The sequence below is a fragment of the Callithrix jacchus genome, chromosome 18 (genome assembly GCF_049354715.1).
Source record: "Callithrix jacchus isolate 240 chromosome 18, calJac240_pri, whole genome shotgun sequence".
Taxonomy (NCBI): Eukaryota; Metazoa; Chordata; class Mammalia; order Primates; family Cebidae; genus Callithrix; species Callithrix jacchus.
In genome coordinates this window covers 10,357,905-10,372,876 of record NC_133519.1, presented here as the reverse complement: position 1 = coordinate 10,372,876, position 14,972 = coordinate 10,357,905, and the positions used below count along the sequence as shown (strand labels likewise).

Here is a 14,972-nt window from a genome sequence, read left to right as displayed (position 1 = left end):
TGCCCAGCTAATTTTTTGTATTTTTAGTAGAGACGGGGTTTCACCATGTCGACGAGGATGGTCTCGATCTGCTGAACTCATGATTCACCCGCCTCGGCCTCCCAAAGTGCTGGGATTACAAGCTTGAGCCACCGCGCCCGGCCAGTTTTATTTTCTTAAATGAGAGATGAGGTCCTGCTATGTTATCCAGGCTAGTCTTGAACTCCTGGGCTCAAGTGACCCTCCCACCTCAGCCTCCCAAAGTGCTTGGGATTAAAGGCATGAGCCACTACACCCAGCCTTTTTTTTGTGGAGACAGAATTTTGCTCTTGTTCCCCAGGATGGAGTACATGCAATAGCACAATCTCAGCTCACTGCAATCTCCACCTCCTGGGTTCAAGTGATCCTCCTGCCTCAGCCTCCCGAGTAGCTGGGATTACAGGCGCCCACCACCATGCCTGGCTCATTTTTTATTTTTAGTAGAGACGGGGTTTTCACCATGTTGGCCAGGCTGGTCTTGAACTCCTGACCTCAGGTAATCCACCTGCCTTGGCTTCCCAAAGTGCTGGGATTACAGGCTTGAGCCACCTTGCCTAGCTGACCTTTTTTTTTTTTTTTTTTTGAGACAAAGTCTTGCTTTGTCGCCAGGAGCCAGGCTGGAGTGCAGTGGCACGATCTCAGCTCACTGCAACTTCCACCTCCTGGGTTCAAGCAATTCTCCTGCCTCAGTCTCCTGAGTAGCTGGGGCTATAGACGCACGCCACCATGCCCAGCTAATTTTTGTATTTTTTTTCTTTCTTTTTTTTACTTCCAGTCGCTGTGCCCCCTAATTTTTGTATTTTTTAAGTACAGACGTGGTTTCACCATGTTGGCCAGGATGTTCTCAATCTCTCAACTTTGTGATCCACCCGCCTCGGCCTCCCAAAGTGCTGGGATTACAGGCGTGAGCCACTGTGCCCCACAACTTTTTTCTTTTTTTAATTTTTTGAGATGGTGTCTCACTCTGTTGCCCAGGCTGGAGTACAGTGGCACAATCTCAGCTCACTGCAGCCTCTGTCTCCTGGGTTCAAGTGATTCTCCCACCTTAGCCCGCCAAGTAGCTGGGGCTACAGGTGCATGCCACCAAGCCTGGCTAATTTTTGTATTTTTTGTAGAGACAGGGCTTTACTACATTGGCCAGGTTAGTCTCAAATTCATGACCTTGTGATCCACCTGCTTCGGACTTCCAAAGTGCTGGGATTATAGGTGTGAGCCACTCTGCCCGGCTGCTGCCTCTTTTTTTTTTTTTTTTAAATAAAGCTTTCTTTTCTTTTCTTTTTAATTCACTGGCCTGCAGGGCATCTTTTCTTCTTTTCTTTTTTTTTAAAGAGATGGGGTCTTCGCTATGTTGCCCAGACTGGAGTGCAGTGGCTACTCACAGGCGAGATCCCACTACTAATCAACACGGGAGTTTTGATCAGCTCTGTTTCTGACCTGGGATGCTTCACCCCTCTTTAGACAACCTGGTGGTCCCCCGCTCCTGGGAGGTCACCATATTGATGCTGAACTTAGTTCGGACACCCGATCGGCATAGCACCCTATAGCCTAGAACTCCCGGGCTCAAGCGATCCTCCCACCTCAGCCTCCTAAGTAGCTGGGACTACAGGCACGCACCACCGCACCCAGCTCTTTTCTCTTTTTTTGAGATGAAGTTTTGCTCTTGTTGCCCAGGCTGAAGTGCAATGGCATGATCTCAGCTCACTGCAACCTCTGCTTCTTGGCTCCAAGTGATTCTCCTGCCTCTTCCTCCCTAGTTGCTGGGATTACAGGCATGTGCCACCACGCCTGGCTAACTCTGCATTTTTAGTAGAGACAGGGTTTCTTCCATGTTGGTCAGGCTGGTCTTGAACTCCTGACCTCAAGTAATCCACCCGCCTTGGCCTCCCAAAGTGCTGGATGATAGGCATGAGCCACCATGCCCTGCCAAGTTTTATTTTCTTAAATAAGAGATGAGGTCCTGCTATGTTATATAGGCTAGTCTTGAACTCCTGGCTCAAGTTATTCTCCCACCTCAGCCTCCCAAAGTGCTAGGATTGCAAGCATACACCACCATCCCTGGCCATCCATTTTGACTCTGATCAGATTTTCTGATTATTAACCACGTACATTGCTGGCATAAAACAAGGTTATATACCATCTGTCGGGCCAGGTGTGGTGGCTCATGCCTGTAATCCCAGCACTGTGGGAGGCCAAGGTGGGCGGATCACAAGGTCAGGAGTTCAAGACCAGTCTGGCCAAAATAGTGAACCCCCGTCTCTACTAAAAACACAAAAATTAGCTGGGCATGGTGGTGCATGCCTGTAGTCCCAGCTATCTGTAGTGCCAGCTACTTAGGGGGCTGAGGTTGGAGGATTGCTTGAGCCCAGGAGGTCAGGGCTGCAGTGAGCAGTGATCACACCACTGCCCTCAAACTTGAGTGACAAAGTGAGACCCTGTCTCAAAACAAAAATATACTTTGTTGAAAAAAAAAAGTTTTGGGTGTAGAAAATCATTGCAAAGATAGTTCCCATATACTCTATGTTCAATTTTCCCTATTATTAGCATTTTACATTAGTATTATAGATTTGTCACATTTATGAACCAATATTGATAATTATTAACACAAGTCTGTACTTTAGATTTCCTCAGGTTTTTTTTTTGACCCAATGTCCTTTCCTAACCTAGGATCCCATTCAAGACACCACAGAACATTTAGTAGTCATGTCTCCTTTCTCTTTAGACTCCTCTCGTTTGTGACACTTCGTTGGACTTTCATTGTTTTTGGTGATCTTGACAGTTTTGAAGAGTACTGGTCAAGTGTTTTGTAGATTGTCAATTGAGATTTCACTGATATTTTTCTCATGGCTAGACTGGGGTAATGAGTTTCTAGGCAGAAGATCATGGAGGTAAAGTGCCACTGTCATCACACCGTATTAAGGGTGTGATGAGCCCGTAACATACAATCAATATGACTTAACATTGTTGATGTTAATATTGACCACTTGGCTTAAATCCTATTGATGGTCTTAGTTGCTAATGTCTTAAAGTTATCTTTTCAATTTTTGATTTTTGAGAGTCCATGACCATTAGATTGTATTATCATTTTGTTTTGTAAATTCAGGAACATTATTTTATTTGAGACAGGGTGTTGCTCTATCACCCAGGCTGGTGTGCAATGGCACAATCATAGCTCAGTGCAACCTCTGCCTCCCAGGTTCAAGTGATCCTCCCACCTTAGCCCTCCAAGTAGCTGGGGTTACAGGCACATACCACCATTCCTGGCTAATTTTTGTATTCTTTGTAGAGACGGGATTTCACCATGTTGGCTAGGTTGGTCTCAAACTCCTGACCTAAGGTGATCCGCCTGCCCCAGCCTCCCAAAGTGCTGGGATTACAGGTGTGAGCCACTGTGCCCAGACAAGAAGCATTATTTTTAAAAAATATGAATACATTAGAATCTAGGTTTTGCTTTTGATATAACTGAGTAGCTTACAGTAGACCAATGCTCTCATCAAGAACAAGTAGAAAAGCCAGATACACACACACAAACCTCACACACACTTGTTTGAATATACTGGAATGTGCTAAGGCCACCAAAAACTAAGTGCCAAGTACTATCATAGGGAAAGCATGGAGAGCTAAGCTGATACTATTTTCTCTTAGGGTTCTGCTGATTCTGGGGAGCTAGGCAAGAGACTGGTAATGAAGGCCAAAAGGACAAGAGAGGGCCACTATTAAATAAAGAGAAAAAAGCAGAGCTTTTAACAGTATTGCTGATCTTAATAGGCAAAAATTAGAGACCTGAAAGGCCAAGATTTTGACGAAAAACCAAAGAGAGAGCTGGCTCAACAATTTTTCCTTCAAAATATTTGTTGAATTCTGAAGCTGCTTCAGAGGGAAGAAGCCAAGCAGAAAACTTTGAAAAGCAGTGGTCCCATGGTGGTGCGGAAACAAGGACTAGAAAGTTGAAATCATGCCGTGGAGAAGGGGCCTTAGTGATCATTCCAAGCATTCTGTGGGGAAAATCGGAGTGAACCAGAGGTAGAACAAGCATTGCTCAAACTGTAGTTCAGTCTCAAGTCAGTTAGGCTTCAGATTTAATTAATATGATCAGCCGCCACAATATCTGACCAGCAAAAGAAAGGGTGAACTGTTTCTGGGGGAAGAAAAATCATCCGGAGACTCCATAATCTTTTAATGTTCAGCATTCAATAAATAACAAATTAGCAGGCATGCTAAGAGGTAAGTCCAAATGTCTAAAAAGTAAATGCAGACACTGCTGCTACCTCTGGGCAAAAAAACAAAACAAAACAAAAAAACACACCAATAACAGGTGAAGCCAATATTGGAACTACAGGACAAAAACCAAACAGCTATGATTAATACGTTCATGAAAATAGTGAACAATTCCTTTCCTTTCCTTTGTGAACAATTCAGTCCAAAACCAGTTAGCTGGAGCTGAGGGGAAAAATTCAGTAGCTTAGAGAGAATGGATCCAAAAATGAGAGAGAAAAATGTCTGCATGGGAGGGAGGCCCTGGAGGGGATGTTGGGAGTCTAAGCAGGATAAAAAGAAAACCCATAAAGGTGGTCAGAGAGAGACGGAAGTGCTGTGAGACTGGCCACAAGTGACTAAGTAAACATACTGAAGAAGAGGGAGCAAGGTTTTACACTGTCAGAAAAGCAATTAGAAGGTAAAAAATCGGGGGCAGTGGCTCATGCCTATAATCTCAGCACTCTGGGAGGCAAAGGCGGTGGATCACCTGAAGTCAGGAGTTTGAGAACAGCCTAGCCAACATGGTGAAACCCCGTCACTACTAAAAATACAAAATTAGCCAGGTATGCCTGTAATCCCAGCTACTTGGGAGGCTGAAGCAGAAGAATCACTTGAACCCAGGAGGCAGAGGCTGCAGTGAGCTGAGATCGTGCCACTGCACTCCAGCCTGGGTGACACAGTGAGACTCCGTCTCTAAATAAATACATATACCTTATGGTTATATGGTTATGTAGGAGAGTATGTCCAGTAGGAAATATACACTAACATATTTTGGATAATGGGATACGAGCAACTTATTTTCAAATAATTTAGAAAAAAAAAAAAAGGTCTTCATACTGTCCTTATCTCTTTCATAATGGTGAGATTAAAAAATATGAAAAGACTAGGCCGGGCACGGTGGCTCAAGCCTGTAATCCCAGCACTTTGGGAGGCCGAGGCGGGTGGATCACGAGGTCAAGAGAACGAGACCACCCTGGTCAACATGGTGAAACCCCCGTCTCTACTAAAAATAGAAAAATTAGCTGGGCATGGTGGCGCGTGCCTGTAGTCCCAGCTACTCAGGAGGCTGAGGCAGGAGAATTGCCTGAACCCAGGAGGCAGAGGTTGTAGTGAGCCGAGATCGTGCTATTGCACTCCAGCCTGGGTAACAAGAGTGAAACTCCGTCTCAAAAAAAAAAAAGAAAAGACTAAATTTTACCAGAAAATTGAATTCTTTTTTTTTTTTTTTTTTTTTTTTTTTTGAGACGAAGTTTCACTCTTGTTACCCAGGCTGGAGTGCAATAGCACGATCTCGGCTCACTACAACCTCTGCCTCCTGGGTTCAGGCAATTCTCCTGCCTCAGCCTCCTGAGTAGCTGGGACTACAGGCACGCGCCACCATGCCCAGCTAATTTTTCTATTTTTAGTAGAGACGGGGGTTTCACCATGTTGACCAGGGTGGTCTCGATCTCTTGACCTCGTGATCCACCCGCCTCGGCCTCCCAAAGTGCTGGGATTACAGGCTTGAGCCACCACGCCCGGCCCGAAAATTGAATTCTTTAAGAAAATCAAGTAGCAATTCTAGAACTGAAAAGTAAACCAACTAAAAATTAATAGGATGGGTTTAACCACAGATAAGATTCAACAGAACAAAATATTAATGCATCAGAAGACTAGTTAACAGAAAATAACTAGAAGGAAGAGATAAAAAATGGAAAATTCAGAAAGGATTATAAAAAAAGTCATTTGGAACACAACAATGAGACCTAATATACATACTAATATGAGTTCCAAGAGGAGAGGAGGGAGATGAAATAATAATTACGATCAACAGCTGAGAATTTTTGAAAATTTGTAAACAACATGAAGCCATTTGTTATGGCTGAATTATCTCTCTCTGCACCCTCTGACTTATGTTGAAGTCCTAACCCCTAGTATCCCAAAATTATTTGAAGACAGGATTTCCACAGAGGTAATCAAGGTAAATGAGGTCATCACGATGGGCCCTAATCTAATGACTGGTATCCTTATAAAAAGGTGAAATCTGGGAGATGGAAGGAGGTAGAAAGAAGGAAGGAGGGAGAGAAAAGGAGGGAGGAAAAAAGGAGAAAGGAAGAGAGGGAGAGTACATCCAAGTAAAAATAGGAGATAAAACGGAATATAAAATTATTTGATTAATTTTAAAAAAGGAGAAAAGGAGTAACAATGGAAAGAACACACAGGACAAACTGAAAGATGGTAGACTTAAACCCAAGCATATCAATAAGTAGACCAAACACTGCAAAGTCAAAGATTTTCAGACTAGATTAAAAAGAAAAACAACTAAAACAAGATCCAACTATATGCTGTTTGCAAAAGACATACTTAAATATAAAAACTCATGGAATACAACTTAGAAGGAGATTTACTGTACTAAATGTATATATTTTCTGAAAGCTGAAAACCAAACTGCTTATCAATTAGGCAATTTGGGGTTGGTGGTAGGGGGAGAAAATAATCTAAGACATTTTATTTTTCCTTTCCTTTCTTCTTTTAATGTAGAGAAGGGTCTCACTATGTTGCCCAGCTAATCTCAAACTCCTAGCCTCAAGTGATCCTCCCACCTCAGCCTCCCAAAGTGTTGGGATTACAGGCATGAGGCACTGTGCCCAACCTGAGATGTTTCTAGACCTAAGGATAGACAAAATGTCTCTCTCACACTTTTTTTTTTTAGAAATTACTTGAGAATGCTCCAGTACAATGTGAGAAACAAGAAAAGAAGACATGGAATCTGGAAAATAGAGGACTCTACTCAGGACAAGAGTAAAGAGCTGTTTTAGCCTGACACGTAAAGAACAACCTAAACTGGGAGCGGGGGATGGAAATTCAGATAAGGAGGTCCCAGGAGAAAAGGGAATTCAGAATAGCTGGTGTGATGGAGAATTAAAAAAAGAAAAAGAAAAAAAGGCTACGCAAAGGCACAATAAACAAAACTCTAGGAAAAAAACAAAAACCTCTAGTACAGTTTTTGTTACCACAAAACCTTACAATGAACATTGTTATAATGTAAGCTTTTTTCTTTTTTTGAGACAGAATCTCATTGGTTGCCCAGGCCACTGCAACCTCTACCTCCCGGGTTTAAGTGATTCTCCTGCCTCAGCCTCCTGAGTAGCTGGGACTACAGGCACATGCCACCACACCTGACTAATTTTTTTTTTTTTTTTTTTTTTAGTAGAGACAGGGTTTCACCATGTTGGCCAGCCTGGTCTCGAACTCCTGACCTCAGATGATCTGCCCGCCTTAGCCTCCCAAAGTGTTGGGATTACAGGCGTGAGCCACCGCACCTGGTCTAATGTAAGCTTTTATGAAATTGTTTTTCAACCTTTAGAGCAGCAAAGAAGAATTAAGTATGATTACAGAATAGAATATAAATATTTTAAACTTTGATAATACAGAAGTAAATATAGTTGTCTGGGGGTGGTGGCTCACACCTATAGTCCCATCATTTTGGGAGGCCGAGGAGGGTGGATCATTTGATGCCAGGAGTTCGTACCAGCCTGTCCAACATGGTGAAACCCTGTCTCTACTGAAAAAACAAAAATTAGACAGGAATGGTGGCATGTGCCTGAAATCCCAACAATTTGGGAGGCTAAGGCAGGAGAATCACTTGAACTCAGGAGGTGGAAGTTGCAGTGAGGCCAAGATTGTGCCACTGTACTCCAGCTTGGGTGACAGAGAGAGACCTGATCTCAAAAAAAATAAAAAGGAAGTAAATACAGTTGATTGAAGTTGGAAAACTGAAGGGATAGATGAAAACTAATGGGAGCAAATAGGATTGCTTCTAATCAAATTTTACAAAGTATGCAGTCTAGAATTAATGGTCAAAAATAGTCAATATAGTACTAATTTATCAACAGATTTAAAACAGTTACACAACAAAACTGGAGAAGGAGAAAGGCAGGTGAGTATAAATCTACATTTGTGATACCAAGAAGTTAATAGGTATTTCTAAAATAGGATAAATCAAGAAAGAACAATATGGGCAAATAATTTATAAATATGCAAGCAAATGCCAGAAAGAAATAGCAAAATTCACTAAAAGGGATTGCTTCTAGGAAGTAGAACTGGCAGATCCTACAGTACCATACACAGTGATTAAAACTTAAGGCTGGGTAGAGTGGCTCACACCTGTAATCCCAGCACTTTGGGAGACTGAGGTGGGCAGATCACAAGGTCAAGAGATCGAGACCATCCTGACCAATATGGTGAAACCTCATCTCTACTAAAAAAAAAAAAAAAGAAGAAGAAGAAGCTGGGCATGGTGGCACGTGCCTGTAGTCCCAGATACTCGGGAGGCTGAGGCTGGAGGACTGCTTGAGCACAGGAGTTCTGGGCCATAGTGCCCTATGCCAATCAGGTGTCCACACTAAGTTCAGCATGAATATGGTGACCTCCTGGGAGCGGGGGACAACCAGGTTGCCTAAGGAGGGGTGAACCAGCCCAGGTCGGAAACGGAGCAGGTCAAAACTCCCGTGCTGATCAGCAGTGGGATCGTGGCTGTGAATAACCACTGCACTCCAGCCTGGGCAACATAGTGAGACCCGTTTAAAAAAAAAAAAAAAAAAATTATCCGGGCCTGGTGGTATGTGCCTGTATTCCCAGCTACTCGGGAAGCTGAAGCAGAATTGCTCGAAACTGGAAAACAGAAGTTGCAATGAACCGGAATCATGCCACTGCACTCCAGCCTGGCGACAGAGTGAGACTCCATCCCCCTCATCCCCAAAAAAGACAAAAACTTAAAGAAAAATTCATTATAAAACAGTTTCTTTCAGAGGTCACTAGATAAATGCCCATTTATCACCTCTCTCCCTTTCTTGGGGGAATAAAAAGAAGTTCCTTGGCAAAGCGCAGTGGCTCACACCTGTAATCCCAGCACTTTGGGGGTCCAAGGTGGGCAGATCACCTGAAGTCAGGAGTTCAAGAACAGCCTGACCAACACGGAGAACCCCATCTCACTAAAAATACAAAATCAGCTGGGCATGGTAGAGTATGCCTGTAATCCCAGCTACTCGGGAGGCTGAGGCAGGAGAATCACTTGAACCCGGGAGGTAGAGGTTGCGCTGCAGTGAGCCAAGATTGCACCACTGCACTGGCCAACCTGGTGAAAACCCTGTCTCTATGAAAAATACAAAAATTAGCTGGGCGTGGTGGCAGGCACCTGTAGTCCCAGCTACTCAGGAGGCTGAGGAGGGAAAATTGCTTAGAATCTAGGAGGTGGAGTTTTGGTGACCTGAGATCAGGCCATTGCACTCCAGCCTGGATGACAGAGTGAGACTCCATCTCAACTAACCAACCGACTAACTAACTTAAAGGCTGGGCACGGTGGCTCATGCCTATAATCTCAGCACTTTGGTAGGCTGAAGCAGGCAGATCACAAGGTCAGGAGTTCGAGATCAGCCTGACCAACATGGTGTTACCACGTCTCTGCTAAAAATACAAAATTAGCCAGGTGTGGTGGCACATGCCTGTAATCCCTGCTACTCGAAAGGCTGAGGCAGGAGAATCGCTTGAACTTGGGAGGCGGAGGTTGTGGTGAGCCAAGATCATACCATTGCACTCCAGTCTGGGCAACAAGAGCGAAACTCTGTCTCAAAAAAAAAAAAAAGAAAGACCCAGGTCTTATTCTACCACCACCACCTACTAGCTATTGAGGGTTCTCTTCAAAAGTAATTTCTTTTTTTTTTGAGACAGGGTCTCAGTCTGTTGGCCAGGTTGAGGTGCAGTGGTGTGATCACAGCTCACCGTAGCCTGAGACCACACTCAGCTAATTTTCGTACTTTTTTTGTAGACAGGGTTCGCCATGTTGCCCAGGCTGTTATGGAAGCCCTGGGCTCAAGCAATTTTCCTGCCTCAGCCTCCCAAAGTGCTGGGATTATAGGTATGTGCCATAGTACCTAAGCCCAAAAGTAATTTGTTCATCTGTTATGAGGAGATAAAAATGTTTATCCCAACAGTTAGAGAAAATGCATGTTAACAGTCTCTGAAATATAGTAACAGGCATTCAGTATGAGACAGTTTTAATTATTACTTACATTGGCCACCACTTTTACTTCTTTGTATTGTGCTTCATAGAAGATTCCAGCATTTTCCAGTGCTTCTGTTAATGAGGGTCCATTTTTCACCTGCTTATCTAATCCATTCACAAATTCTTCCAGCTTGGAGCTTGCCTCTTCAAATTCTTTGGAGAACTTCTTCCCACCTGTTTTATCTAAAATGACATAGGAAGTATTCATTTCAGGATAAATTAAAAAATTTAGTCTTTTGAAGAAAACCACTCTTCGTGAACATATTCTTGCTGCATTACTGTGTAATATACTTAGTTTCATAGTTTTATTTTTATTTTATTTTATTTTTGAGACCGAGTTTCGCTCGTTACCCAGGCTGGAGTGCAATGGCGCGATCTCGGCTCACCGCAACCTCCGCCTCCTGGGTTCAAGCAATTCTCCTGCCTCAGCCTCCTGAGTAGCTGGGATTACAGCACGTGCCACCATGTCCAGCTAATTTTTTATATTTTTAGTAGAGACAGGGTTTCACCATGTTGACCAGGATGGTCTCGATCTCTTGACCTTGTAATCCACCCGCCTCGGCCTCCCAAAGTGCTAGGATTACAGGCATGAGCCACTGCGCCCGGCCCTCATAGTTTTATTTTAAAGAAGCTTCTCCAAATAAAAATATCCCAAAACAGATTATTAAAATTCTTCACAAAATAGATTCCTGTGAACCCACCAGAGTAAAGACCCTTGTAATTAAGTTAAAGAAAAGAAAGTTCAACTAAAAGAGTTTGTTGATTACTTCTTTTCTTCACAAATTAGATGCTACACTACTACTTAGAAATAACAGCATGAAGCTCAATTCTATTCCCTTATACCATAACTTCTGCATTACAAGAGGTAGTAAGATGTTTCTCTTAAATGAGAAACGCAAGCTTCAGAAAAGTAAAGATAAAATGACATCCGTATGTATCACAATAAAAATTCTTCTTTCCTATCTGAAAAAGATTTGTGATAATTCAATATATATACTTCTTTCCCAGTGACTGGCAGAATATGGCTTTGGCTCTTATCAGTTGTGTAACTTGGGCAAGCTACTAATCTCCTTCAAGACCTCAGATTTCTCATATTATAAAATAGAGATTTTTCGTTATGTTTTCTGTTATGAGGACTGAATTAGATAATATACGTTAAATTAATTATTTATTTTAAAAAACTTTTTCTTTAGAGATGGTGTCCTCTGTCACCCAGGACGGTATGCAGTGGCATGATCAGAGTTCACTACATCCTTGACCTCCTGGGGTGAAACAATCTGCTTGCCTCAGACTCCTGAGCAGCTAGGACTACAGGTATGTGCCACTAAGCTCATTAATTTTAATTTTTTTGTAGAGCCAGGGTCTTACTATGTTGCCCAGGCTAGTCTCAAACTCCTGGTCTCAAGCAATTCTCCTGCCCTAAGTGCTGAGATTATAGGCACTGTGTCTGGTCTATTAAATTTAAAGTATGGTATAGGAACAAAATTGGTGACACAGTTAATAGCTAGTAGTCACTTACTTACTATTTTTAAAATATTCATCAAATATCTATTATATGTCAAGCATTGCACTAGGTGCTGGGGTAGCGATGAACAAATCAGTATAATTTCTGCCTTCATGAGACTTACAGTATAATAAATTATTAGTATGATTTATAATTTACAATGCAAAGAAGAGAGATCATTTAAATAGATTTTATGAGGCATTAGAGTGACTTCATTAAAGAGCATACCCATACCAATTAACCATACATATGAAATACAACTGTATATATATAATCCAAGACACCAAGAAAGTACTAGAAATGAGGACAGAATTTACTTACAAAATTTATATGCATGAAATAACTACTTGGGAAACCAGAGATGCCACAATTACTTTCTACCCAAGGATCTCCTTAGGAGGTAAGCCAGCATGATTACTGGAAAAATGACAGATATGGAAAGAAAATCTGACTTCCTCTATTTAAAAGGATGTAAGCATTACCTTTTAAGCATTTGAGAGTTTCTGTGCTGCACACATCCACCCTCATAGTTGACAACTGCTTTTCCTTCAGTTCTATCTGATCTTCTGAGCGCTTGTATAGCAACAGCTCTTCAATTAGGGCCTGAGACTAAACACAGACCAGAGTCATATTTCATTTACAAGACCATTCAATTATCCTCATTCTGTCTCTCCTCATTTTGTAAAAAACAAAAAACAAAAAACTAAAGCTTAACAAAACCCTGAGAGGAAAAATACTTTTCACTTTTTCTCACAGCCACAGATATTAATGATCAATTTTCATGTCAAAATCATGTTTAGTTGTAGACTTTAAAATATCTTTTTCCTTAATTACACAAAGCTAATTTATGGATACAAAGTTAGACTAAAACAAAGGTCCACTTATCTAAAAATGATTTAAAGAGGCTAAAAGGTCCACTTATAGCCTCTTTAAATTTTAATTACATAAACATAGCCTTCTGTTATGCTAAGTAAATTCTAATTTAGAAAGAGTTTCACAGGAAAATAAACTCTCTTGCTGAATAAATTGAATACAGAACTCAGCTGGTAATAGATCTACTAGAAGAAGGTTATTTCTACCATTAGGGGAACAGATAAAACTCTAAGCAATCTAATTCCAATCTGAGTTCCTTTAGAACAGTTCATGCATGTTTAAAACATGACAAGTAAAACTGAATAAAAATTGGACTATATAGGAAACTATAATACAAAAGAAATGAATTAATACTTTGCTATATTAAACAAATTCTGAACTTACTCGAAATTCAGCAACTATCTTAGACTTGAGAGCAGCTTTTGGATTTGTAGATGCTGTTGGAATTAAACAAAAGGTCATTAAGAATACAGACACAAAAAGGTGACTAACAGGAAAAGTTTTAGCTCTATAGTTAAGGATATGCTCTGAACATACAGCAAACATGCATATTTAAGTCATAATGGACTACAAAATTTGGTGGTCAATGTAAAAATAAGCTATGTAGACAGACCTAACCTACTTACCTCCAACAGACCCTCGAAGTCATAAAGTCCTAGAATTATTGATTTGGAGACACCGAGATACATCAAGTACTTTTTTCCCCTAGTCTGAGTATAAGAGGATCTTAATATCTCAAATTAACAGTGTTCAGGAATGCAACACCCAATTAATCCTGAGCACTGACTGAAGAAAATTAGTGACAAATATCAGACCTATTCCTACATATTTATCCTTTGAATTTCTTTTTCGGCTGACTCAATTCATAGTAAAAATATGCAAGGAAACTTCTATGTATATTACCACTGTGGTTGAACTTTGGCTGAAATGATGACTCTTGTTGTTCCTAAGCATGCAATTTATGACCAAAAGGATGTCTGAGAACTCCCTTAATCATGATGGATATCATATGCTTGCTGGAGCAAACCATCCCAAGTGCCTTGTTTCACCTCCCAATTCTCACTGTCTTTTACTTTGTTCCCTCCACACCTTTAAGTCTCTCTCAATATATTCCTCAGTTTGCCCACAGCAGCCTATCACATGCAGTATTCCACTCCCTCGATCTCATGCTGGGTAAATATGATAAATATAACAGGAGCTCCCATTAGAGAATGAGCTTCTGGCCAGGATCTGAGGCCCATGTCTAATTTGGTAGAGTATATCCCCCAAATCTGGAGATTTCACGGTTCCCACAGAAATGCTTCTGAATGCCTAGTCTCCTCTTCAGATCTGTCGTTTAATGCCAGCTGCCTCTAACATCATATATCCTTGAACCTGAAAATTAGCCTGGACACTCTCAAGTATTTTTTTCTTCTTTCAATCCCCCAACTACTCTTGAATCTTCACTGAATTAAACCCTTTTTCTGCATTTCCTTTGTTAATAGTGTAGTTTTTGTTTTTTTTTTAGAAGTAGCTCCTTGATGGCTTGTTTAGCATAGGTCACTGGGAGCCTCCCAGGCCTGGAAAACACAGGCTTGCCCATGGTTTATGCCAGGTACGATGTCAAATGGTCTACATTTTCTTCTGCTCCAAAAAGAGGAGGTAATTTTATATTAGTTGAGATTTTGTTCCTTACTTTGTGATTTCTTCCACTGCTTATTCGGTTGTTTGTTCAGATTTTCTTTCAGCTGCTTCTGAGTTTTGAAAGTGGTACCTGGAAAACATTTCAGTTTTTGCAATCTGGCATTATGGGAAGCTGTTTTGTCTGTCCACTTCAGTGCCAAAGTTGCAGCATGAAAAAAGGCAATCCGAGACTGTGTGTTGTTTCTTTCTTTCCTTTTCTTTCATTTTTATGAAAAAAAAAAAAATAGAAATTCCTACCAGATCTAAGAAGCTGTCAAATAAACACAATTCCTATTATCAGTGAAATTACAAATTCCGAAAAGAATAGGGCAGGAGGCTTAAAAATACCAATTAACAAATTAAAATGAAGAATTTAACAGCTTCTTAGAAGACGCTATTTTTAAAGCAAATTTCTAGTCAAATGACAGTTATGGCAGCAGATTGTCACCAACTTCTATTCGATAACTTAATTACATGCATATAATATATAAGAATTAAATTCCTTTTAACAAAACAAGTACACAACCTACTGTAAATCTAAATCAAAAGACAGTCTAAAGACTGCCGATATATGCTTACTACCAAACAGCTTAGTAAGAACTGAAATCCTGTGCAAAA

At 41.1% G+C, this 14,972-nt stretch overlaps 1 protein-coding gene across 8 annotated transcripts in view; it reads right to left on the bottom strand.

The window, feature by feature from the left end:
* RPRD2 (regulation of nuclear pre-mRNA domain containing 2) overlaps positions 1–14,972 on the bottom strand; it is a 106,133-nt gene that overhangs the window by 22,816 nt on the left and 68,345 nt on the right. For 4 of the 8 annotated variants that reach the window (XM_035280130.3, XM_054247431.2, XM_054247429.2 and 1 more), the window contains exons 4-7: positions 14,368–14,445; positions 13,077–13,129; positions 12,302–12,428; positions 10,323–10,498 (exon numbers count right to left, since the gene is read on the bottom strand). In XM_035280130.3, coding sequence (XP_035136021.1) covers positions 10,323–10,498; positions 12,302–12,428; positions 13,077–13,129; positions 14,368–14,445 — 434 coding nt within the window. The remainder of the gene's footprint in view (positions 1–10,322; positions 10,499–12,301; positions 12,429–13,076; positions 13,130–14,367; positions 14,446–14,972) is intronic. The other 4 variants (XM_035280131.3, XM_035280132.3, XM_054247430.2 and 1 more) reach the window with 1 other exon arrangement.